Source organism: Mustelus asterias, chromosome 3, assembly GCF_964213995.1.
Source record: "Mustelus asterias chromosome 3, sMusAst1.hap1.1, whole genome shotgun sequence".
Classification (NCBI taxonomy): Eukaryota; Metazoa; Chordata; class Chondrichthyes; order Carcharhiniformes; family Triakidae; genus Mustelus; species Mustelus asterias.
Window position 1 is genome coordinate 148,688,423 of NC_135803.1, and position 26,603 is coordinate 148,715,025.

The following is a 26,603-nucleotide window of genomic DNA, read 5'->3' on the forward strand; positions in this document are numbered from 1 at the left end:
TCCCATTTGCCTTCTTGATCACCTATTGTACTTGCAGACTGAGTTTTTGCGACTCATGCACAAGGACCCACAGGTCCCTTTGCACAGTAGCATGTTGTAATTTTTTTCCATTTAAATAATAATCCAATTTGCTATTATTTCTTCCAAAGTGAATAACCTCGCATTTGCCAACGTTATACTCCATCTGCCAGATCCTCGCCCACTCACTCAGCCCATTCAAATCTCTCTGCAGACCTTCCGCTTCCTCCAGGCAATTCACTTTCCCCACTTATCTTCGTGTCGTCAGCAAACTTTGTTACCCTACACTCAGTCCCCTCCTCCAGATCATCTATGTAAATAGTAAACAGTTGAGGCCCCAGTACTGATCCCTGCGGCACGCCACTAGTCACCATCTGCCAACCAGAAAAGCACCCATTTATTCCAACTCTCTGCTTCCTGTTGGATAGCCAATCCCCAATCCACGCTAACACCCTACCCCCAACTCCGTGTGCCCCAATCTTCTGCAGCAACCTTTTGTGAGGCACCTTATCGAATGCCTTTTGGAAATCCAAAAACACCACATCTACCGGTTCCCCTCCGTCAACCGCACTAGTCACATCTTCATAAAAATCCAGTAAGTTCGTCAAACAGAAGTACAGGAGAGGGGATGCCTTGCTGCAGTTATACAGGGCCTTTGCGAGACCACACCTGGAATATTGTGTGCAGTTTTGGTCCCCTTATCGGAGGAAGGATGTCCTTGCTATGGAGGGAGTGCAGCAAAGGTTTACCAGACTGATTCCTGGGTTGGTGGGACTGAAGTATTAGGAGAGATTGAGTCAGTTAGGATTATATTCACTGGAGTTTAGAAGAATGACGGGGGGGGGGGGGGGGGGGCGGAGATCTCATAGAAACCTATAAAATTCCAACAGGGTGCTCCCGATGGTGTTCAAGTCCAGAACCAGGGGTCACAGTTGAGGATACAGGGTAGACCATTTAGGATTGAGATGAGAAGAAATATCTTCACCCAGAGAGTGGTGAGCCTGTGGAATTAGCTATCACAGAAAGCAGTGGAGGCCAAAACATTGTATGTTTTCAAGAAGGAGTTAGATATAGCTCTTGGGGCTAAAGGGTTCAAAGGATATGTGGGGGGGGGGTAAAAAGCAGGAACAGGTTACGGAGGGATGATCATAATCATAATGAATGGTGGAGTGGGCTTGAAAGGCCGAATGGTCTACTCCTATTTTCTATGTTTTTATGAATGGCTGGCATTCAGGGAAAATTATGATCCCCTTTCATGTGATCCCCTTTCAGGGCGTAGAAGGTCTGCAGAGAGATTTGGACAGGCAGAATGAGTGGGCGAGGATCTGGCAGATGGAGTATAACGTTAACAAATGCGAGGTTATTCACTTTGGAAGAAATAATAGCAAATTGGATTATCTAAATGGAAAGAAATTACAACATGCTGCTGTGCAGAGGGACCTGGGGGTCCTTGTGCATGAGACGCAAAAACCCAGTCTGCAGGTGCAACAGGTGATCAAGAAGGCAAATGGGATGTTGGCCTATATTGGAAGGGGAATAGAATATAAAAGCAGAGATGTCTTGCTGCATCTGTACAGGGCATTGGTGAGGCCGCAGCTGGAATACTGTGTGCAGTATTGGTCCCCTTATTTGCGGAAGGATATATTGGCCTTGGAGGGAGTGCAGAGAAGGTTCACCAGGTTGATACCAGAGATGAGGGGTGTTGATTATGAGGAGAGACTGAGCAGATTGGGTTTGTATTCGTTGGAATTTAGAAGGCTGAGGGGGGATCTTATAGAGACCTATAAGATAATGAAGGGGCTGGATAGGGTAGAGATGGAGAGATTCTTTCCACTTAGAAAGGAAACTAGAACTAGAGGGCACAGCCTCAAAATAAAGGGGGGTCGGTTTAGGACAGAGTTGAGGAGGAACTTCTTCTCTCTGGAATTCTCTGCCCACTGAAGTGGTGGAGGCTACCTCGTTGAATATGTTTAAATCATGGATAGATGGATTCCTGATCGGTAAGGGAATTAGGGGTTATAGGGATCAGGCGGGTAAGTGGAACTGATCCACTTCAGATCAGCCATGATCTTATTGAATGGCGGGGCAGGCTCGAGGGGCTAGATGGCCTACTCCTGCTCCTATTTCTTATGTTTTTATGTTCTTATGTGTTCCATCTATTGTGAAAAGGGAGTATTTTAAGCACTGTCTTCTTGTTAGTTTCCTTTTTATTCCTGGTTTCACCATCGATGGTCATTCCTTTAGACATTATGGCCAGACTTTTACAACTGTCCCCAAATGTCTGTCCCTCAACTTTTAAAATCTCTGGCCCTCCTCTTTAAATTTCCACATCTCCTCTTCCTCTATTTCTCTTTAAAATACACGTGCATTTCTAAAGCATTCTTGATTCAAGGAAAAACATTTTTCGCACTGTACAGGGAATGACAAAAGATGCATACTGAGCAGGAGAGGCCTAAAAGCAGAGAGAGATGTGCAAAATGAGAGTTCTAGGGAGAGAATTGTAGAAGTTGAAGGCACGTTTGAAGGAACGTCAACTTAAAGTAAAAAAGTTTATTTATTAGTTAAAAGTAAGGCTCACGTTAACACTGCAATGAAGTTACTGTGAAATGACCCTAGTCGCCACTCTCTGGCGCCTGCTCGGGTCAATACACCTAACTCGCACATCTTTCAGATTGTGGAAGGAAACCGGAGCACCCGGAGAAAACACACGCAGACACGGGAAGAATGTGCAAACTCCACACAGAGAGTGACCCAAGCCCGGGAATCGAACCTGGAGGAAACTGCCAAGATAAAATGGAGGGAGGCACTGCAGGATTTGGTAATGAGGACAAGACTCAAATCCAACAGGCTCCTTTTTTAATATTTACTTTTGAGTCCATTAATACGGTGAATGATAATTAGCTTATCGTCCCAGAAGGTTCCATTTCTTAATTACATGATAGCGTAAGTGGTTTTTAAAAAAAGTAACACCTCAAGTATGGTGCAAAAAATGATTTTCTAAGTGTCAAGGTTGTGCAACATCAGCAATTTGTTTCAAGCCAAATAAGAAAAAATTAATGATGGAATAAAGACATTAGCTTGTTATGCAAAATCATGTGTTGGCTGGCCTTCGGTACATCAAATCAGTAATACGTGCTAAAGGGCTGGAACCCGGTTCTAATTCTTATGTGTACTTTCCAACTTACCAGGAAGCATCCAGAGAGAGTAGCTCAATTCCCTGCTGTAACATAGGCTTAAAACGCAGCGTCAAGGGAAAGGGAACTTTGGCTAAAGAGAAAAGAAAGTGCTTTAATATTTGCAAAAACATTCCACATTCCATTTCCCGAACACATGCTTAACATTTAGACTGTCTCTAGATGTCTATTTGTGGTACGATCTACAATTGTAGATTTCCTTTGTATTAATAATAAAATGAATGCCACTAAGACAATGCAACGGAATTAAATCAATGCTGGAACAACTGCACTATCAACACAACAGTCATGATGGGGAAAATGTAAATTTAAATCAAGATGGTCAGAGGGAAAGTAAATGTAATCCCTTTACTAGTTCCTATAAACTAAGCGGTCCTCAAAATTAATAGGACAGAACACTCCATGTTATTGTGAAGGGATGGGTACACAGAACAGAGAGATTGAAATATGGGACCTGAAATTACATTGTCAGGCAGTGAATAAAAAATTTTCTTCTGAAAGTTTTAAACATGACTTGAACATTAAAAACTTGTATTTATAAAAGTGTATTTTTTTGTGGGATGTGGGTATTACTGGCATGGAACATTTGTTGCTGATCCTTAATTGCCACTGAACAGAGTGTCTTGCTCGGCCATTTCAGGGGGCACTTAAGAGTCAACCATTGCTGCCAATGAGGCAAGTATGGCAGAATTTCTTCTCTAAAGGACAGAGAAAAGGGATCTTTACAACAATTGATGATAGTTTCATGGAAACTGATGTCCAGCTTTTCAGTTCCAGATTTAGTTATTGAATTTAATTTCCACCAGCACCCGTAAATTTGAACTCGCGTCCCCTGAGAATTCGCCTGGGCTTCTGGATTACTAGTCCAGTACCATAACCACTAAACCACCATTTCACTTAATGCAAGTGAGCAGTTATGGAGGCAATAAGCCAAATAGGGTTTGGTGTGGGATATGGCACAGGCAAGTTGGTTTTGGATCAGTTATGGGTTTATGGAGGGTAGAGACAGAAAGCCAGCAAAGACGTTAGAGAAACCCAAGTGCAGAGGTGACAGAAACATGGATAAGGGTTTCAGCGCTGCAGGCTAAACTAGGGGCAGATAAGGTTGTAGGGGTTGAAGTAAGTGGTCTTGGTGCATGCATGTACTGGGACAACTGATGCAGTCATTACAAAAGGATTGGAATTTTATAGCTTCAGGCTTCAGTCTTCCCAGCTGGAGAAATTTTTTTTTAAGTGATATTGGTAAAAGGAGATCACCTATTTGCAATTGATGCTTGAACAAAAGTATCAAGTTTACATACAGTTTTTCTTAATTAATTTTAGCTTCCACTCTTCCACAGTGTATTACTTACTGGTAACAAAACCAGAGAAGGTCCAATTAATCCAGCCACCAATGAGGATCATGGGAAGTACATTAGTTACATTGCCTTTCATCATATCCATCACCATAGTGGGGTCTGAAATATGAAATTGGAAAGTCATATCTTTTTTATCATAAGCATTGCAAGAACTCTTACTCGGGCACCATTTCTATCATATTTGCTAGACATGTTGTGACCTTAAACCAGCAAGTCACCCGTGTTAAGCAGCAAATTGTTTTTCCTTCAGATACAAAAATGGAGAGAGAAAGTTAGCTGTGAAATTCCCATGCCAAGCACCGGTCTTTGGTTGATTGAAGTAGAAAAATGTATTTTCCCAACTTCAGCCCATTCACTTGGAGATACATACAAGCAAAATGAACTAATTCATGCTCAGATTTTGTATTTTCTGGCAGTTGAGGTTTGGGGATTGAACCTATCTTACATTCACTTTTTTCCCCCCATCACTTTCACCAGACCAGCTAAAATGGGGAAATGATGGGCGTGAATCAACGTTCTACAATTTCACATCAAAACTTTAGAGTAAAAATTTAGGCTGCCATTCCAGTATCATACTGAAGGAATTCTACAGTTTTTTGCATGAGACAATAAACCAAGGCTTCATTTGTTCTCTCACGAGGACACAAAAAATCCCACTGCACCATTTTGAACAGGAGCAAGCGAGTTATTGCCATGTCCCAACTTGATCTGACAAGCAGCACCTCTTAAAACAAATCCCCTGGCCATCATTACGCTGCTGTTTGTGAAATCTTGCTGTGGATAAATTGGCTGCTGCGCTTCCTACATTTTAGCTGTGTCTACACTTCAAAAGTACTTCACTGACCGTAAAGTACAATTTGACGCCTCGAGCTCATGACATTACATTAAAAAAGTTACAAAAAGGTTTGTATTTATTACAATGCGACTGTACATTAACATATTGCATCAATTTTCCCCATCAAAAGTCCACATATTTATCAATCCAGCTCTAACACAAAAACAAATGTGTATTGCATTTCCCCCGCCCATAACAAGAGAACACTGTACAACTGGAGAAGATGGGAGGGACCTCCATCACTGCTCACTAAAACAAGTGTTTCTTCACAAATCACGGAGAGCCTTTTGTTGCAGTCATTACACAAAACGTACAGTTTTGACGACTCAATACCCTGAAGGCCACAACCGCATCTTGTAGGAGAAAGTAGGTGCAGGGTGAATTTCCAGCACACATTCCCAGTCAACAACCCATCTGCCAGCAGATTACTTTCTGTAAAATGTTATTTTTGACTAAGTATAATTATCAGTCTTTTACAACCCCACCTTTAACTTTGCTTATTCTACAACTTGATGACAGGCTGCCCAGGGTGTTGGTTCAGGTGCCAGGAGAACACTCCAATTCTTTTTAAAATAGCTCTATAGGATCTTTTAAATTGACCTCGGTTTGGATCTCCTGCGAAAGGGATGACATATCCTCTACACAACACGCAAGAAGAAGCAGAACACATTACCGGTCATGGGAGAGGGTGGAACAACTTTTCTTTTGGTCTTCTTGAAAAATCCATCCTCTGGGTTGTTAAAATAATATTTCCGTGTTAGGAAGGACTGGAATATTAAAAATAGGAAACGAGATCAAAATTTTGAATTTGAATACAAAAGAAAAACAGTTGGTTAGAAATACACAGAATTAATCCAAACCATAGGGAAACTTGAAGACAATATCAGGTTTTGATGTAGATCTAGCAAAGCAAAATTAAAAAATAAAGAACATATTCCCCCTCCAGGCAGCAGAATGGTACGTGATTCATGAAATAAAATCAGGCATGCAAACCAACTGACCCTATCGGTGCTTTGTGCCATTCAATTTAACAATGAACTAATCGGCTCACAACCACACATTAGTCGTCCAAGGGTTGAAAAGTTGTAAGAGTTACCTGTTTTGGAATATATCTGCCATTTTCTCTCAGAATTCTACTTCTGATCAGAACTTGACTGCAAAAAGAAAACAAATCGATTTATCTCTCAACAGGCTAAGTAATTGCAAGGGAAATTGAAGCTTTGCCACACCAGGCTAAAATATCAACATTTGTACCAATTTGGTCACTTCCTTCAAAGATGTCAAGGGTTTTTGTACTTATTTCATGAGTTTCAGTTAATCACCAATTTACTAAAAGGTTATTTCTCTTTCTAGTTCTTTTTAAAAAAAAAAAATCAAAGCAATTTGACAATAGCATCAGATGTGACTGCAGCAGAAAATGATGGTGTGTATAAAAAGAAAATACAGAGATTGGTTTTGGGGGACGTTCTGCAGGTCCAATAGGCTTGTTACACGAGTGGTGTTACTGTCAGCTGTCCAAAATATTAACATTAAACTGAAATTCTAATTGTTTTCAGTTGGTGTAGGCTCCATCCAGTGGTTATTCTGTGCTACTTTTGCACTACATCTTCGAGCATAATTATAAGAAATGCTACACTGTTGTTTGATGCACATCTTTATATTTACAATTTATTACTCTTTAATTATTAGGTTTGTTCTATCCTCAAGTCTCTGGGCTCCCAAATTCCCTCTGGGAACATTACTCTGACTCTGATATCTCGGTTTAAGTTTTGGTAGCGTGCTCAGATACACCCAGATAGATATGTTTCTGTTAATTACCAACTGGAATTATCTACACTTCCTCAGGATTTTCTTCTATGAATTGTGGTCGTGCTTCAATATCAAATCTTGTTTCAAACTTTTGCTATCAAGTGAATTTATTTAAAACAACCAAATAAATCAGAGCACCATTCCTCACTGGCTACTGAAAGGAAACCAAATGCTCACAATCTCTAGAGTAATTCCTGCCGACTTGAAACATTAATTTATCTGTTTTCTCCACAGGTGGTGATAAATCATGTTTCTGCCATTTTCCTCTCCCTACATCTCACCTACAATGACTTTTGCCTAAACTGATTCTGAGTAAAGAAAATGCCTCAAATACCCAGTGGGTCTGGCGGCATCTCTACTAGAGAAACAGGGAGGCGGTGTATGCTCCCAATGGGCTCAGGGCACCACCTCCCAGCCCCAACACCACCACTACCCGAAGAAGGTATCCTTCTTCCTTTCCAACTTTTCACCTGAGACAGCGCAAGTTTGCATCTTTCATTCCACCTTCCCCAGCCGCACATACTATTCTGGCTGTGATGGAAACAGGCCTCAAGTTAAGGGCTTCAATCTGCTTAAGAGTGGGCAGGGTGGCTGATGTCATACGTGTACACTGTATTATGGGGAACTGCTGGAGGATGGGTTGTAAGGGGCTACATTAGCTCCACCCCTACTTTACTTAGCCCCACGCTGCTTCAATCTACAAATCACCAGTTGGGGAAGGTCATAAAATTCCCCCACAAAGAGTCTGCAAAGGATTTGGATTCTTTAAGTGAACATGCAAACATTTGGCAGATGGAGTATAATGTGGGCAAATGTGAATGGTAGGAAAGATAGGAAAGATAGAAAAGCAGAATATTATTTAAATGGGGAGAGACTGCCGAATGCTGGATTACAAGCATTTGGATGTTCCTGTACATTATAGACACCAAAATGTTAGCTGCAGGTACAGTAGGAAAGCAAATGGAATGTTGGTCCTTACCGCAAAGGGATGGAGTATAAAATTAGCGAAGTCTTGTTACAACTGTACAGAACCTTGGTGGGAACACACTTAGAGTACATTGTACAGTTTTGGTCTCCTTATTTAAGGAGGGATTTACTTGCATTGGCAGCAGTTCAGAGAAGGTTCACTTTATTGATTCCTGGGATGAAGGGGTTGTTATAAGAGGAAAGGCTGAACAGGCTGAACCCATATGCACTGGAGTTTGGAAGAATTAGGTGATCTTATTGAAACATACAAGATTTTGCAGCCATGTGATAGGGTAGATGCTGAGAGGATGTTTCCCCTTGTAGGGGAATCTAGAACCGAGGACAGGGGCAGAAAGTTTTTCTCTCAGAGGTTATGAATCTTTGGATTCACAGAACTGTGGATGCTGAGTCATTGATTATAATCAAAGCTGAGATGGACAGATTCTTGAACTATAAGGGAGTTCTGGGGAACAGGCAGGAAAGATTGAAGTCAAGAGTGGATGAACCTAGAATCTATTGAATGGCGGTGCAGTCTCCAGAGGATATATGGCATAGTCCTGCTTCTATTTCTTACATTCTTTTGGAGTGATACAGTTTGCTCTCAACTACATACATGTAGAAATGGGCCTGAACTGTAATGTCATGGACATAAAAATCAAGGATATTGTTGGGGCAATGAAGAAGCTCCAGAAGTATCAACAAATGATGGAGCTATTGCAGTAGGTGTGCTGCAGGTGTATTGACAGGGCACCAAGGCCAATTCCTACTGATGCCCTTAAACAACACAAGAGCTTCATGGATAGAATGCTTCAGCTCTACATTAGGTATTGGATTTACCAACTAAATCAGAAGAACTTATACAATAGTATCTGGATATGTAGTCGTATTGCCTGAGGTAGGCCATTTGGCCCATTGAACCCATGCTGACACATTGTACAGCAATTCAGTCAGTTACATTCCCCCACTTTATTCCTGTAAGCCGACAAGTTTATTTTCTCCAAGTGTCCATCCAATTACCTTTTGAAATCAATAACGTCTGTTTCCCCAGCCTTGCAGGCAGCAAATTTCAGATCATTGTCACACGCTGCATTACAAAATGTTTCCCTCCCCCCCCACCCCGCCGCCCAACTCTCGCCCAAACCTCTCCTAGCTCCTGCTCCATCAGCTAATGGAAACAGATTTTCTTTGTCTACCATATCTAAACCTGTTATAATCTTGCACACGCATCAAATCTTGCCTAAATCTCCTTTGCACCAAGGAGTGCAAGCCCAGCTTCTCCAAACAAATGGCAAAAGCCATTCTTTCATTGCTCACAGCCAATCTTTTCCGCTTCACCCTCCCATAACCTCTAATTTTGAAAACTCATTAAGATCCTCCTTCAGTCCAGTAAAAAGAAATTCCAGTTTTCAGTCTCTTTTCATAGTTGTAACTTTTCGGTCCGTGTCCAGTTCTAACACATCATTGCCAAGTCTGATCCTTACCTTTAATAATCCTGCAGTCAGAAAAGCATACATACAATATTAACATTTTAGTCTAATCAATCTATTGTACAAATTCAACACCACTTCCTTGTTTTATATATTCAATGTCGAGGTGTAAAACTCAAAATCTTGTCTGTCTAAACAAAACGCACAAGTCCCAGCACAAATTTAGAGATCAAACTATTGTCCCCATCCTACCAATCAAATCACACCCACCTTTCTCCATACTCCTTGCCCCCACACCCATCTTTCTTTTAAAGTAACTATATTCCCTTCAATACCATGTTAGGACTTAGAACGGTTACACATCTCATTCAATTTTCCTTTCTATTGGCTGCAGCTGATCTGATATCAGCAGTTTCAGGATTCCACTAAGGCTCAATGCTTCGCGTATGTTATGAAAATGAAGAAACAAGGTCTCTTATGTGGTGATAAAGCAAATACAAGTATTTATAACATTTACACAGACTTAATCAGGCCACTAATCAGAGTGTTGGAGAGTGAACTTTGTTAAATCCTAAATGTGGAAACCAAATTCCTTTGAAGAAAATCAAGGTGCAATCAAACCAAGGCTCACGGCACTGTACTGGCGTGAAGGTGCCAAAGTGATTGGATTCTTCAGCTATCACATGAAACCAAGGGTTCGAATGTTTTCATCTGACTGATGTTAAAAACTCAATACAGTATCACAAGAGAAGAAGGGAGTTGCTCTGGTGTCTGCAATCGGACAGATCAAAAGATCATTCATATCATTGTTGCTTATGGGACTTGCTGTTCCCAAAATAACTTCTACATCTGCTGACATAGCAACCACTGTGCCTTCAAGTAATTAATTGGATGTTTAGTGCTTTGAAAGGCACAAGGCACTAAAAAATAAGTACGTGTTTATTTTATGTTGCACCAATCTAACCTTTGTAAGGTGTCATGGTACAAATATTTTTCCATCAGCTTAGTACAGCTTTCACAAGCAAGAGAGAGGCAAAAAAGTATCAGTGAAAAAGATGGTTGAGAAGCGTTGGAAGCCAGGGAGAGGTAACAAGGCAAAGCAGTTCAAGAAGAAAGTCCCAGAGAACCAATTTAGATAGAAGACAAACAAGATTATAGTTTAAGTTTATTTATTAATTAGTGTCACAAGCAGGCTTACATTAACACCGCAATGAAGTTAGTGAAAATCCCCTAGTCGCCACACTCTGGCGCCTCTTCGAGTACACTGGGGGAGAATTTAGCATGGCCAATGTATCTAACTGGAACGTCTTTCGGACTGTGGGAGAAAACCCACGCAGACACGGGGAGAACTTGCAGACTCTGCACAGAGCCAGGAATCGAACCCAGTCCCTGGCATGTGAGGCAGCAGTGCTAACCACAGTGCCACTATGCCACCCTATCATCTTAGTCAGAGGAACAGTCATCTTAACTCAGAGGAACAGAATTTGCAAACTGAATACGTTGTAGGAAATTAGCCAAATAATGTGGAGAGATTCGATGTAGGCACTGTGATTGAGAATCTTGGACAATGGAATCAACAATTCTTAAGTTGTCAAAACATTGACAAGTGTAGACTCATCTACACTGCAAAGCAATTCAAAGACCAGTGGAAGAAAGGAATGGTTAGAGGTAGGACAATAGCTTGCAAGAAATTAAAGTGGACAGGAGGGGTTGGTTTTAAAAAGGCAAGAGCAACAGCTGAAGAAAGGGAAAAATTGAGAATTCACAAAGTGTGGAGACATGAAAAACCTGGAGAGCAGGGTGTGCTCCATAAGCGAAGAATCCAACAGCAGTTGAGAGAGATGAAAACTGAGATTGTTGAGTGTATGGATGACTAGACCTGATTTTGGGATCGGCCTGCAGGGGAGATGGTAGTGGATGCAAACTACTTTGGAAATAGACGTCTATGAACCCCTCACATCTAGGAATCAGCAGCAAAGATGGAGGAAGGGCACCATGACCACTCCCTGCAGAGGAGGGAAGTCTGGAAGTCATCAGTGGTGGCAAAGTTATTATTTTCCCTCCCAGAATACTCTTAAAACATTTATTATCCTTTTCATGGGATGTGGGCATCACTGTACTGTCTAGGCCAGCGTTTTTATTGCCATGAGAAGGTGGTGTTAAGCCACCTTCTCGAACCCATGTGATGTAGGTACACCCACATTGCTGTTTGGAATGGAGTTTCAGGATTTTGACCCAGTGAAAGAACAATGATATTGTTCCAAGCCAGGATGGTGGACAGCTTAGAGGGGAACTTGCAGGTGATGATGTTTCCACGCATTTTGCTCTTGGCTTTCTGATTGAGGTCTCATGCGTTTGCAAGGTGTCTTCAAAGGAGCATTGTTGTGTTGCTGCAGTGCACCTTGTAAATGGTACACACTGCTGCCACCATACAATGAGTAACAAAAAAGCTCCATTAGTGACAACCAAATTAGATCTGACAATAGGCAGTTAAGAGTGCTCATCCCATGAACCTTAGATTATAGATAACTGGGAGTGGTGGGGTGATCAAGGGATCAAAGGCAAAGCAATTGCTGAATGACTATGCAGTTTGATGGAGGTGTCACTGTCAATGCAAGTGGCAGAACAGACAAGGTGGAGTAACAATGGATACATCAAGTAATTAAGTACTGGGGCACAATAGAGTTAGTCAGGTAGTAGTAGTAAGTCAGTGAAAATATAACACCCGTCATACTTTTAGAGATCATTAAGAAACATTTGGGTCAGTGTAGTTTTAGAACAGAGGAAAACATCTTTTAGAAAATAATGGAAAACTTATTCTTACTGTGGCAAACTTGTATTCAATAGATATACACAAAGATTGTACATTTGACACTTGCCAATTGCCTATGTGCATTGGACAGGAATGCTGCTAATAAAGAATAGTACAATTGCTATCAATGACACTGGTTCACCAAACACCCATGTTGCCAAACATCATTAGCAGGTGGTGATAGAATACTAGCCAACAGCTCCTCAGTACAACATAGAACAAAGCTGAATGGCCTTCTTCCGTCGGGAAAAAGATACAAAAGTCTGAGATCACATACCAACCGACTCAAGAACAGCTTCTTCCCAGCTGCCATCAAACTTTTGAACAGACCTACCTTGCATTAAGTTGATCTTTCTCCACAACCTAGCTATGACTGTAACACTACATTCTGCATTCTCTCGTTTCCTTCTCTATGAATGGTATGCATTATCTATATAGCATGCAAGATACAATACTTTCTAATACATGTGACAATAATAAATCAAATCAAAATGGAAGCTGACTTCTAATGCATAATAAATGGGCTTGTATCAATCACAAATGCAACTGGAGAATACATCAGCCCCGATGACCCTTGCGATTGGTTTCAGTGGGTGCTGTTTCTTCCAACTCGGGGAATGGCCTGTTTCCTGAATAAACCCAAGGGGGAAAATATTTCTGAAATGACAATGGGTGTAATATAAACACTGGTCATCCATTAAAGGTTATAGCCCACTGTTCAAGGAGAAAATTAAGCTCAATGTACAACTGTAGTCATACATTTAAAAAGATCCAATGGAACTTATCAGATCTTAGGGTGAAAAAAGATACAAAAAAAGTTGCCAAATTCCTCCAGAAATCCTGGACCAATATACTTAATTCAGAATGTTGCGGAATTAGACCATCTAAGTCAGATGTCTTAACCATGATTTAAAAAAATTCAAAACACACAATTTATTGTTGTGCACCAACAACTACTGCTCATACAACGCTGCAATAAATTTTACACAGCTATAAACTATCATATAAATGGGGGGTCAGCAGTAGGAACAGTGCAATTCCAGTCAGTGTCAATTATCATTTACTTTTGTCACCAAAGCATAGCGAACACAGTCAAAGACTCAAGTACAGCTTCTTCCCTGCTGCCATCAGACTTTTGATTGGACCTACCTTATATTAAGTTGATCTTTCTCTACACCCTCGCTATGACTGTAACACTACATTCTGCACCCTCTCCTTTCCTTCTTGCTTTGTCTGTATAGCATGCAAGAAACAATACTTTTCACTGCATGCTAATACATGATAAATAATAAATCAAATCAAAAGTTCATCTCAGTTGCAGGCTAACCCTAACCCCTTCTACTATACAGTGTGCTGTGGAACTGCTCCTTTCTTAACAGCCTCCCTAAACTGTTCCCCATTTGCTTCACAATGGGCAGCACGGTGGCACAGTGGTTAGCACCATTACCCCACAGCACCAGGGACCCGGATTTGATTCCCAGCTTAGGTAATGTCTTTGCGGAATCTACACGTTCTCCCCGTGTCTGCGTGGGTTTCCTCCGGGTGCTCCGGTTTCCTCCCACAGTCTGAAAGACGTGCTGGTTGGTTGCATTGGCCATGCTAAATTCTCCCTCAGTGTACCCTGAACGTGCACCAGAGTGTGACAACTAGGATATTTTCACGGTAACTTCATTGTAATGTTAATGTAAGCCTCCTTGTGACACTAACAAATAAAATTTAAACCCTTCCACTGTACACACGATGTGCAGAACTGTTCCTTTATAAATAGCCGCCTAAAAATGTTCCCCATTTGTCTCTCAGGGAAAAAATGAGCCTGAAATAAACTGGGTTTCAATTAGTGAGGATCAGGATTTCCAAAAATATGGTTCAGGGGCCAGTTAAACTCTTCATTTCAACCCCTTTCACACACACAGTGGATGATATTCAAATGTCAGAAATGTGAGGGGAAATAAAACACGATAGAAGCAATTTAAAAACTGCAATCACTCAGACGAGTTTAGGGCAAGGAGTGAGCAATGTGAAACCAGAGCCACCCAATGAAATATGAATGATCCCTGACAATCTGCTCTGGGAGGGAAGATGGTCTCCATGGAGATGGGGCCGGTCCCTCGTTTTTTTTAAATTGTTGAGAGTAAGCTGCCTACCTGTCGGAAACCTGCTCCTCGGTGAGCTTCTTGTCGCTCTGCAGGAGGATGGAGATGTAATGCCGGATCAGGCCCACGAAGAAAGTGATGAAGACGATGGGCAACACCACCCAGAGCCTGATGTTGGAATCCAGCAGCAACTCGGGCTCCGCCATCTTCCGCCGGAAATGACGCCGCTCCGCCCTCACGCAGCGTCACACGTCAGACGTTGATGACGTGATTACGTACAACCCGACGTTCAGGCTGCCGCCTACGTGCCAGGCCCCGCCCACTTTTCAGCATGGGACTGCTGACCCATGCTCCCACCATGGTCAAATGTTTGAGACACAGTAAGATGTCTTAACAACACCAGGTTAAAGACCAACAGGTTTATTTAGCAGCAAAATGTTTGAGAACACGCTTTTTTTTATTTGTGCTGCGGACTAATTGCAAAGAGTTTCCCTCCACCGACTTTTGCAAACTGACACATTCCAAGGGCCATTTGATTTGGTTTCTAATTGTCACGTACTGGGATACAGTGAAAAGTATTGTTTCTTGTGCTACACCAGTAGTTCCCAAAGGGCACGGTGCGCCACACTGGTGCGGCGAGAGAGGATGGCAAGTGTGGCAGGAAGATTCAAGGATAATCAAAGAAACATTTAACATGGTTTAAACAAGCATTGTTTTATACTTTCTGGATGTCCCATGATCATATTATAAAGTGGTTGTGTTCTATGTTATGAATCAAGCACTGCTAGGAGTTTTTTTTTGTTTTTGAATGTATTTCTTATCAATAGAAAATTCGGTGTGGCGCGAGCAAATTTTTATTCCGAAAGTGCGGCCCAGTGAAAAAAGTTTGGGAACCACTGTGCTACACAGACTGTTCGTACAGTATATGGAGAGAAGGAAACAAGAGGGTGCAGAATATAGTGTTACAGTCATAGGGTGTAGAGAAAGATCAACTTAATATGTAATAGGTCCATTCAAAAGTCAGATGGCAGTGGGGAAGAAGCTGTTCTTGAGTTGGTTTAAAGTTAAAAGTTTATTAGCGTCACAAGTAGCCTTACATTAACACTGTAATGAAGTTTCTGTGAAAAATCCCCTAGTCACCACACTCTGGCGCCTGTTTGGGTACACTGAGCGAGAATTTAGCATGGCCAAAGCACCTAACCAGGGTGGCACGGTGGCACAGTTGTTAGCACTGCTGCCTCATAGCTTCGATTCCTGGCTTGGGTCACTGTGTGGAAATTGCACGTTCTCCCTGTCTCTGCGTGGGTTTCCTCTGGGTGCTCTGGTTTCCTCCCACAGTCTCAGTAAGAAGTCTCACAACACCAGGTTAAAGTCCAACAGGTGTATTTGGTAGCATGAGCTTTCGGAGTGTTGTCCCTTCATCACGTGAGTGGAGAATTTGTTTCACAAACAGGGTAAAAAGAGACACAGACTTAATTACAAGATAATGGTTGGATGCAAATCTTAACGGGTAATCATGGCTCCCACAATCTGAAAAACGTGCAGGTTAGGTGCATTGAACCAAACAGGTGCCGGAGTGTGGCGATTAGGGGAATTTCACAGTAACTTCATTGCAGTGTTAATGTAAGCCATACTTGTGACGAATAAATAAACTTTAACTTTAACTAGCGCATCTTTCAGACTGTGGGAGGAAACTGAAGCAGCCGGAGGAAACCCACGCAGACACGGGGAAAATGTGCAGACTCTGCACAGACAGTGACCCAAGCCGGGAATCGAACCCGGGTCCCTGGCGCTGTGGGGCAGCAGTGCTAATCACTGTGCCACCCATGGTGTTCCCACCATGATCAAATGTTTTGTTTTAAAGCCTGCATTCTTTGCCTTTTCTGCTGCAGGCTAATTGCAAAGAGTTCCCCTCCACCTAGTCTTGCAGACTGGCACATTCCAAGATAAAGACAAAATACTGCGGACGCTGGAATTTGAAACAAAACTGAAAATGCTGGAAAAACTCAGCAGGTCCGACAGCATCTATGGAGAGAGAATAAATAGAGCTAATGTTTTGAGTCAGGATGACCCTTCGTCAGAATATCCAGACTCGAAACGTTGGCTCTATTCTCTCTCCACAGATGCTGTCAGGCCTGCTGTTTTTGTGGCATATTCCAAGGTTGATTTGATTTCATAGAAGAATCATAGAATCCCTACAGTGCAGAAGGAGGCCATTCAGCCCATCGGGTCTGCACCAACTCTCCAACAGAGCATCCCACCCAGATCCTCCCCACACCCTATTCCCGTAATGCCCGCATTTACCCCACTAATTCACCTAACCCTCCGATCTTGGGGTAGGTACTAAGGGGCACCTAACCTGCACTTCTTTAGACTGTGGGAGAAAATCGGAGCACTCGGATGAAACCCACGCAGACATGGGGAGAACGTGCAAACTCCACACAGACAGTCACCCAAGTCTAGAATTGAACCCTGGTCCCTGGTAATGTGAGGCAGCAGCGCTAACCACTGTGACACTGTGCCACCCAACTTTGATTTATTATTATTGTCACATGTATTGGGATGCAGTAAAAAGTATTATTTAGTGCACACTGTTACAGACAAAACATATCATTCATAGAGTACATAGGGGAGAAGGAAAGGAGAGGGTACAGAATATAGTGTTACAGTCAGAGCCAAGGTATAGAGAAAGATCAGCTTAATACATGATAGGACCATTCAAAAGTCTGACAGCAGCAGGGAAGAAGCTGTTCTCAAGTCGGTTGGTACGTGTTCTCAGACTTTTGTATCTTTTTCCTGACAAGAAGGTGGAAGAGAGTATGTCCGGAGTGCATGGGCTTGATTATGCTGGCTGCTTTTCCGAGGCAGGGGGAGGTGTAGATGGTGTCAATGAATGGGAGACTGGTGTGCGTGATGGACCAGGCTATGCTCACAACCATTTGTGGTGTGACACATTCTTGCCTATCCCCAACACACTTAAGCCCCCGAGTTAGTCAAGAATCTATCTAGGCTTGCCTTACAAATATTCAGACTCCTCCATTGTCTTGGGAATAGCGTTACTCTGACTCCTGACCCTCTAAGGGAAAACATTTCTCCTCCATTTTAAATTTAGGAGTCAGCTTATTTTTAAACAGTGTCCTCTAGTTCTGGTCTCTCCCACACAGGGGAACATCTTCTCAGCATCCACTCTGTCAAGTTTTGACATTGTGCACAGAGATGGCACTGGAGCTTGGCAACTTCTTGCAAGCTGTGCCCAGCATGCCCTCTAATTCTATCTTTCACTCTCGTTCTATGCTTCTATATAACACTACATTCTGCACTTTCTCCTTTCCTTCTCTATGTACGGTATGCTTTGTCTGTAAGAAACAATACTTTTCACTGCATTCCAATACATGTGACAATAATAAATCAAATCAAGTCAAATCAAAGTTCCCTCAGGATCTTAAACATTTCAATAAGATTTCAATAACATTTCTAAGTGCCAATGGATACAGGCTCAACCTGTCCAACCTTTCCTAATAAGATAACACTCTCATCCCAGGAATCAGTTGGGAGAACCTTCTTTGATCTGCTTCTAATTCAATTATGTCTTTTTTTTAAGTGAGGAGACCAGAAATGTAATAAAGTGCTCTAGATGTGGTCTCACCAATGTCTCTACAAGTGCAGCAAAACATCCTTTATTTAAATCCCTACTTTCACATTCCATTCTCCTTGCAATAAACGAGAACATTGCATTTGCCTACCAAATACTCGGTGTACCTATACACAAACCTTCTGCGATTCATGTACCATAATACCCAGTTTCCTCTGACAAGGAATGTTCATTGTGAACATCAAGAGTATTGAAAATGTTTTGAGGCCCCCAAATTCTATATGGAATCAAGTTGAATCTGTTCCAATTTCTGTAAGATTCAAAGTGGAATAGCTTGCACTCTGGTTGTATGCCTGACATGGAATGTATACTGTAAATATCAGGATTATTGCAATTGTATTGAGGCAGCTCAAACTGGAATATCTTGTTGGGAGAGAAGTTGAATTTTATTGCATGTTCTGTAATTTTCAAGTTGAAATGTAATGTACTTTTACAAAGTTTATGAATAAAGTCTATTTTTGGGGAAAAAATGCTCTATTATTTTCCAGTGGTGCTAAGATAATATCAGGTTTTAACATGAAAAATATGAACAACTTAAAGCTTTATCATGAATTTAATAAAATGTTGAATCTCTGAAGGTGATTGTTTGTTAAACCCTACTACATGTTAGGTGGATGGAGTACACAAAGTCAGTTGCAAATGCTGGGAAGCTGAAACAAAATCCAAAAGCGTAGGTTCTATCCCAAAAGTTCTGAAGAAAGGTTATGATTGGAAACATTAACTCCATTTCCATCTCCACAGATGCTGCTAGACCTGTTGAATAATACCTGCAAATTCCTGAAACGCCATGTTGGAAATATTGAACAGGTGTTTTTATGAAGCCGCCATCCTCACAGCGCCAGGGACCCGGGTTCAATTCCTGGCTTGGGTCACTGTCTGTGTGGAGTTTGCACATTCTCCCCGTGTCTGCGTGGGTTTCCTCCGGGTGCTTCGGTTTCCTCCCACATTCCAAAGATGTGCTGGTTAGGGTGCATTGGCCATGCTAAATTCTCCCTCAGTGTACCCGAACAGGCGCTGGAGTGTGCCGACTCGGGGATTTTCACAGTAACTTCATTGCAGTGTGAATGTAAGCCTACTTGTGACACTAATAAATAAACGACTGTTCTTGCTGCCTGAATGTTTCCTGAATTTTCAGCAATTTTATTTGAATTTCACTGAACCACTAATGCAAAAGCAAAATAGTGGGGATACTTGAAATTTGAAAAAGAAATGTAGGTATGAAATGATAATTCTGTTTATTTCCTTACATATACTGAGTAATTGCAACATTTTCTGCCCTTAATTTGAATCACAATGAAATGGCTCAAATGGGAAAAGACTACAATTTCCATGATGCTCCCTACCCTGGTCTTTGCGCAGGTGCAGTGGCAGTGCGGGCCACGCGTGCGCAGTGAATGCACACAGAGGGTGGCGGAGGGGAGATGACGCATGCGCAGTGGTCACACGGGCGGGGAGAGAGAGAAAACGGGCCAGATGACGCGTGCGCAGTGACTGCACGAGTGCTACGGCGACGCATGCGCAGTGACGACACGGACGGGGTGGAGAGATAAGCCAGATGACGCACGCGCAGTGATGACACGGGTGCTCCGCTGACGCATGCGCGGTGTCTGGGCTCCAGTGGCGGGCTGGATGATTTTGGTTGTCAGTGAGTTGCTGCAAGTGGAGTTCCGGGAGGCCCCGAACGTCCCACCATGGTGGCCAAGAGAAGATTGTCCAAGTCCACCGATGAGCACGATGAGGTCCATGCCAAAGACTTATCAAGTAACTAAATCCATGAACTTATTTTGAGGTGTATTATTCGATTGTGTTTTGTTTTCACGCAGAAGAAAACCCCTTTTCCCCTGTGGTGTCACTTGTTGTGTGGCTTCATTGTTTGGCATTTTTGCCTTTGTCCTGATGAGTGCAATACAAAAAATTTCGGCAATATGTGCCTGTTTTGAGCAGCATGCATCTTTATATACCAGGGTAATGTCAGTATTATAGATTTAACAAGGTCTGGGGAGTTTGCATGTCCTGGTTGGCACTTGCACAATGGTCAGAATCTTTGATTTGATTTATTGTTGTTGGGATACAGTGAAAAGTATTATTTTTTTGTGCACTCCTCCCTCTGCGACTGGGTCGTAGACTTCCGAACCCACAGACTGCAATCAGTAAGGATAGGCAATGACAAATCCTCCATGATCATTCTCAACACCGGTGTCCCACAAGGCTGCGTCCTCAACCCCATACTATACTCCTTATACATCTATGACTCCATGGTCAACTTCCAAGAAAGCTCACTAACGCCTCTACTTTCTCAGAAGGATAAGGAAATTCGGCATGTCCACTACGACTCTCACCAATTTTTACAGATGCATCATTGAAAGCATACTTTCTGGATGTATCACAGTTTAGTGTGGCTCCTGCTCTGACCAAGACCACAAGAGACTACAGAGGGTTGTGAACATAGCCCATCACACAAACCAGCCTCACATCCATTGACTCTGTCTATTCTTCCTGCTGCCTTGGAAAAGCAGCCAGCATAATCAAGGACCCGCATACTCTCTTCCACCTTCTTCCATCGGGAAAAAGGTACAAAAAGTCTGAGATCACTTATCATCTGACTCAAGAACAGCTTCTGCCCTGCTGCAGTCAGACATTTGAATGGATCTACCTTATATTCAAATGACCTTTCTCTACACTCTAGCTAAGACTGTAACACTATATTCTGCACTCTCTCCTTCTCTCCTGTGTACTCTATGAATGGTATGCTGTGTCTGTATAGCACGCAAGAAACAATACTTTTCACTGTATACTAATACATGTGACAATAATAAATCAAAATAAAGACAAAAACACACAAGATCTCAGACTTTTGTATCTTTTTTCCGATGAAAGAAAGTGGACGAGAGAATGTCCAGGGTGTGTGGGGTCCTTAATTATGCCGGTTGCTTTTCTGAGGCAACGGGAAGTATAGATGGAATCTTGTCTCTTACCCCATCACTCCTGAAGACAGTGGCACTGACTGCTGGCTCGTGTTGATGCCCTGGTTTTTCTTCCAAGTGACCTTTCGAAGGGCGATGAATAGTCTTCCAGACTTGATACATTAGCTCTGTTCTCTCTTCACAGATGCTGTCAGACGTGCTGTGGCTTTCCAACATATTTTGTTTTTGTTTCAGATTGCAGCTCTGCAGTCTTTGCTTTGATTATTATCATAGAAACCTTACAGTGCAGAAGAAGGCCATTTGGCCCCTCAAGTCTGCACCAATTTTCTGACAGGGCATCCCACCCTGGCACTGTGAGGCAGCAGTGCTAGCCACTTTGCCACTGTATCTAATATCAATATTTGAGTATGTGATATTGAATGGTGCCAGTAAGCTATTTGGTCATGTGTGTCACTGTTAACCACTTCAATCCTGACCCTATATTGTGCAACCCAGGCTGTTTGGCTAACCAGTGATGAAATACAAATTTATTGTCTTGATCCTGTGAAGTTCTACTTCCTACTGAGCCCCAAATCATCTATAATTTGGTATTGTAATCATGTACAGAAAATGTTTGGACTGATATCAAAAATGGAAACTTTCACCGGTCCAGTAGTGGATGCCCTTCTGAAGGTTATGTTCGGATTAGATTCTTAGCTTATTAACTATGAATGAGTGGGGAAATCTAACTTGTAATGTGCCATCTTCGAGTCAGTGTATGTAGAGGCTCTTTGAGACTGAGGAAATTTGGCATGTCAGCTATGACTCTCACCAACATTTACAGATGCACCATTGAAAGCATTCTTTCTGGTTGTATCACAGCTTGGTATGGCTCCTGTTCTGCCCAAGACCGCAAGGTACTACAAAAGGTCGTGAATGTAGCCCAATCCATCACGCAAACCAGCCTCCTATCCATTAACTCTGTTGACACTTCCCTCTGCATCGGCAAAGCAGTCAGCATAATTAAGGACCCCACGCGCCCTGGACATTCTCTCTTCCACCTTCTCTCATCGGGAACAAAATACAAAAGTCTGAGGTCACATACCGACCGACTCAAGAACAGCTTCTTCCCTGCTGCCATCAGACGTTTGAATGGACCTACCTTGCATTAAGTTAATCTTTCTCTGCACCCTAGCTATGACTGTAACACTACATTCCGCACACTCTTGTTTCCTTCTCTATGAAAGGTATGCTTTGTCTGTATAACGCGCAAGAAACAATACTTTTCACTGTATACTAATACATGTGACGTATCAAATCAAATCAAAATCTTTTATCCTCTCGCTAATTGAATCACAGGTACAGAGTCCACTCCAATATTTTGTAACTGCCATTAAAAATTAAGAACAGTCAAACTTCTGATACTTGAACGTACGTGATATCAGAGATTATAATTTCAATTCAGTAATTCTTGATATTTTCCTATCTTGGTGACAATAATGCTGCTGTACTTGTGTTTAATGCTAATATTGTTCGGCAAAACTGGAGAATGTTGCAATCTCTGCAGTGGCATTGAATAACAAAAAGAATAATTCCAGTGCAGAAATATTGCTCAACTCTCATTGGTGTTAGTAAAACATAGAAAACTGAAGCATGTTAGAACTGGGCAAGAGCAAAGTTTCGGATAACACCAGGTTAAAGTCCAACAGGTTTATTTGGTATCACAAGCTTTTGGAGCGCTGCTCCTTCATCAGGTGAGTGGCTGAAGGAGCAGCGCTCCGAAAGCTCGTGATACCAAATCGATCTTTTGAACTTTAACCTGGTGTTATGAGACTTCTTACAGTGCCCACCCCAGTCCAACGCTGGCATCTCCACATTAAAGTTTCGGATGCCAGTGTTTTTGTGTTTGGGTTATAAATTGCTACTGAACTCTTTTTTAAGTTTATTTATTAGTGTCAGAAGTAGGCTTGCATTAACACTGCAATGAAGTTACTGTGAAAATCCCCTAGTCGTCACACTCCGGTGCCTGTTCGGGTACACTGAGGGAGAATTTAGCATGGCCAATGCACCTAACCAGCATGTCTTTTGGACTGTGGGCGGAAACCGGAGCACCCGGAGGAAACCCACGCAGACACAGGGGGAGAACGTGCAGACTCCGCACAGACAGTGACCCAAGCTGGGAATTGAACCCGTGTCCCTGGCGCTGTGAGGCAGCAGTGCCACTGTGCCGCAAGTGTGTTGTGTGTGTATATATAAAACAAAGTCCATAACTTAGAGAGAGAACACAAATATAAATATTGCTTAATAAGGAGATTCCTTTTGTGCTGCTTTTCCCAGGAGAAAAGAAGAGGAAGATCAGTGGGAGGAAGCAAACTATATCTGCTCAGGAAGGAGAAGTGGACGATGGTACAGTGTTTGTACAGTCGCTAAAATCAGCTGGGGTGACTTTGAAATATGGAAACCAACCAAACAAACTAAGTATGTTGTTGAAAAGATACTATCCAAAACTTTGTGTTGATTTTTGTTTTTATTTTTACGAATGTTCGTTTGCTGAAATGCAGATTGAATAGTGGATACCCAGGAATACAAATGGAGCAATAGTCTCAACTGGAATTCAGATGGAAAGAAGCAGAAAATGCTGGAAAATCTCAGCAGGTCTGGCAACATCTGTGGAAAGGGAAACAGAATTAATGTTTCATGTCCAATATGACTCTTCTGAAGGAAGATTATTTGAATCCTGCCTGTGTTGTTGTTTCAGATTTCTATCCTCTGCAGCACTTTGCTTTTACCATGTGGGCATCAGGTTGTTTATGTACAGCATAGTATATAATAGATATGGGGTGTGGAGTGTGTTTGCTAGTCAGTATTTATATCTAAACCTTTAGTTGACATCTCAAACTGTGAAACCTCCATAGTTTAAACCATGAAATTAAAAATTGTGGTCTAATTATGTTTTGACCCTCTAAATGATGATGCTAAGAACACTTTGGCATCTGGCTTTGAATCCTGCCCAGTCTGACTAAATGAAAGCTTTCCTTGAATTGTGGTTTGTTTTTATCAAATCAATTTGGGCATGCCCCAACCTAGTTTTTAGTGGATACAAATCAGATTCTTGTTTCAATATTGCAAGCTGACAGCTTGTGTGATGCATTGCCGTTGTGGGAGAGGGGGGGGGGAAAGGTTTTAATGCTTATTTATTAGTGTCACGCTGCAATGAAGTTACTGTGAAAATCCTCCAGTCGCCACACTCCGGCCCTACTTCGGGCACATTGAGGGAGAATTTAGCATGGCCAACGCACCTAACTAGCACATCTTTTGGACTGTGGGAGGAACCCCGAGCACCTGGAGGAAACCCACGCAGACATGGGGAGACTCCACACAGATAGTGACCCAAGCCAGGAATCGAACCCTGGTCCATGGTGTTGTGAGGCAGCAGTGCTAACCACCATGCCACCGTGCTGCCTGAAGAGTGTGAGCAAACATAAAAGGGCAGTAAAAAAAAAGGGAACAATTGTTGAATCCAAAATCTCAGGAAATACAGGAATGTTTATGCTGTCAAATTCTGAGTGTTTACTCACCTTCAACTCACCTTGTCCTGATTTTTTTTAAATCGCTGTAGCTTTGGACCAAGCAGTTTTTCAGAAGAAGCTTTATCAAACTTTACGGAGGCATCCACGTTTTCCTAACGTAAGTCTCTTTATCTTATTTCAAATTGTTATCCTATTGCAATTACTTGAATATGTGCTCGATCCTGTTAGTAATATCAGTTTGTTAGTGAAATTCTTATGACATTTTGTTAATACAGTCAATTATTTTATTCTAATGCAGGTTTAAATCTTCTGGCTGGTTGGTTTTAAAGTTAAAGTTTAGGGAATGGGGAATAGGGAATGCCTTTTGTTAAGACCAATGTGAGCAATCTTGTTTTCAGGTCGTGCAAGAGTTTATAAGTGGCTTGGAGTCGCACATCGAGGACAGGGACAAGTTCAGAAACTGCCTCTTTCCCTGTGGGCAGTCCCAAGAAGGCGAGTCAAGGTACAACACAATTGCACCAACAAATCAGCTTACAGTTTTTGCAAGTACTGTACCTGTTGAGCTTAAAATGCTTCAGTATTAAACTTTTTACAAAGGATCTTTATCTTGAAATTTTCTTTTGTTTTTCGCTGAAGATATTGACTTTTTGGGCAATGATTACCCTTCGGTATCTCACCCAGCTTGTCATCATTTTTATTGTGTAGTCCTAGACCGTGAGTACATATTGCTTGTTTAACTGCAGCAGAGCCAAGCTTGTTGCTTGTTCTAGTTACAACAAGGTTCACTGAAATGTGATTAGAAATGGGAGCCCCAGTTGATTTCCCCTTTGCTAACGCCAGGGGTCTAAAAGCAATTATAGACCAACGTGGAGAATGGCCAACCCTCTCATCGAAGGAATCAGTGAGGTGAGATTGAGTACAATGGGCCTATATTGACTACAGTTCAGAAGAGTGATAGATGATCTCATTGAAACATACAAGATTCTGAGAAGGCTTGACAGGTAACATAGAACAGTACAGCACAGTACAGGCCCTTCGGCCCTCGATGTTGTGCTGAGTTTTGTCTGAAACCAAGATCAAGCTATCCCACTCCCTATCATTCTGGTGTGCTCCATGTGACTATCCAATAACCGCTTGAAAGTTCCTAAAGTGTCCGACTCCACTGTGACAGCAGACAGTCCAGTCCACACCCCAACCACTCTCTGAGTAAAGAACCTACCTCGGACATCCCTCCTACATCTCCCACTATAAACCTTATAGTTATGCCCCCTGGTAACAGCCAGATGACTAAAGGCTGTTTCCCCTGACTGGAGAGTATAGAACTAGAGGCCATAACTTCAGAATAAATGCATGACTTGATTTATTATTGTCACATGTATTAATATACAATGAAAAGCATTGTTTCTTGCGTGCTATACAGACAAAGCATACCGTATATAGAGAAGGAAAGGAGTGAGTGCAGAATGTAGTGTTACAGTTATAGCTAGGGTGTAGAGAAAAATCAACTTGATGGTTAGAAAGTTTAAAAGAGTTATAATGAAGTTTTAGGAGCATAGAACGAGAGTAAAAGAGAATTAGAAGGTACGTGGGCACAGCTTGCAAGAAGTCGCCTTGCTCCGGCGCCATCTTGAAAAAAAACATGCGTGCATATTTATAAATTAGTAGCAGGAATAGACCATTTAACCCTTCAGGACTGAACTTAGGGGAAATTTCTTCACTCCAGGGTTATGAATCTTTGGAATTTTCTACCCTAGAGGACTGAGAATGCTTAGTTGAATGTATTTACGATTGAGATCACAGATTCTTGGGCATGAATGATATCAAGGGATGTGGGAATTGAGTGGCAGTTCAAGGGTTAGCTATGATCTTACTGAGTGGCAGAGAAGGCTTGAGGGATTATTAGGCCTACTGCTTCTATTCCTTCTGGTCTTATAATTGAGGAACCTTGGGCTGTCAGCTCTGTGGAACTATCTGCGAGCAAAAATTAGACATTTAGGAGAGACAAA

The 26,603-nt window shown here is 42.0% G+C and overlaps 2 protein-coding genes across 2 annotated transcripts in view; one reads left to right on the plus strand and one right to left on the minus strand.

Annotated features, from left to right (window-relative positions):
* The window catches only part of emc3 (ER membrane protein complex subunit 3), a 37,366-nt gene extending 22,626 nt beyond the window's left edge, over positions 1-14,740 (minus strand). The window contains exons 1-5 of the mRNA XM_078209917.1: positions 14,564-14,740; positions 6,502-6,559; positions 6,079-6,172; positions 4,565-4,669; positions 3,204-3,285 (exon numbers count right to left, since the gene is read on the minus strand). Of these exons, the coding sequence (XP_078066043.1) occupies positions 3,204-3,285; positions 4,565-4,669; positions 6,079-6,172; positions 6,502-6,559; positions 14,564-14,718 (494 nt within the window). The 5' untranslated portion in view covers positions 14,719-14,740. The remainder of the gene's footprint in view (positions 1-3,203; positions 3,286-4,564; positions 4,670-6,078; positions 6,173-6,501; positions 6,560-14,563) is intronic.
* A 5,056-nt stretch (positions 14,741-19,796) lies between these two features.
* Positions 19,797-26,603, plus strand: part of fancd2 (FA complementation group D2) — an 89,583-nt gene continuing 82,776 nt past the window's right edge. The window contains exons 1-4 of the mRNA XM_078209918.1: positions 19,797-19,925; positions 23,405-23,545; positions 24,687-24,754; positions 24,996-25,099. Of these exons, the coding sequence (XP_078066044.1) occupies positions 19,856-19,925; positions 23,405-23,545; positions 24,687-24,754; positions 24,996-25,099 (383 nt within the window). The 5' untranslated portion in view covers positions 19,797-19,855. The remainder of the gene's footprint in view (positions 19,926-23,404; positions 23,546-24,686; positions 24,755-24,995; positions 25,100-26,603) is intronic.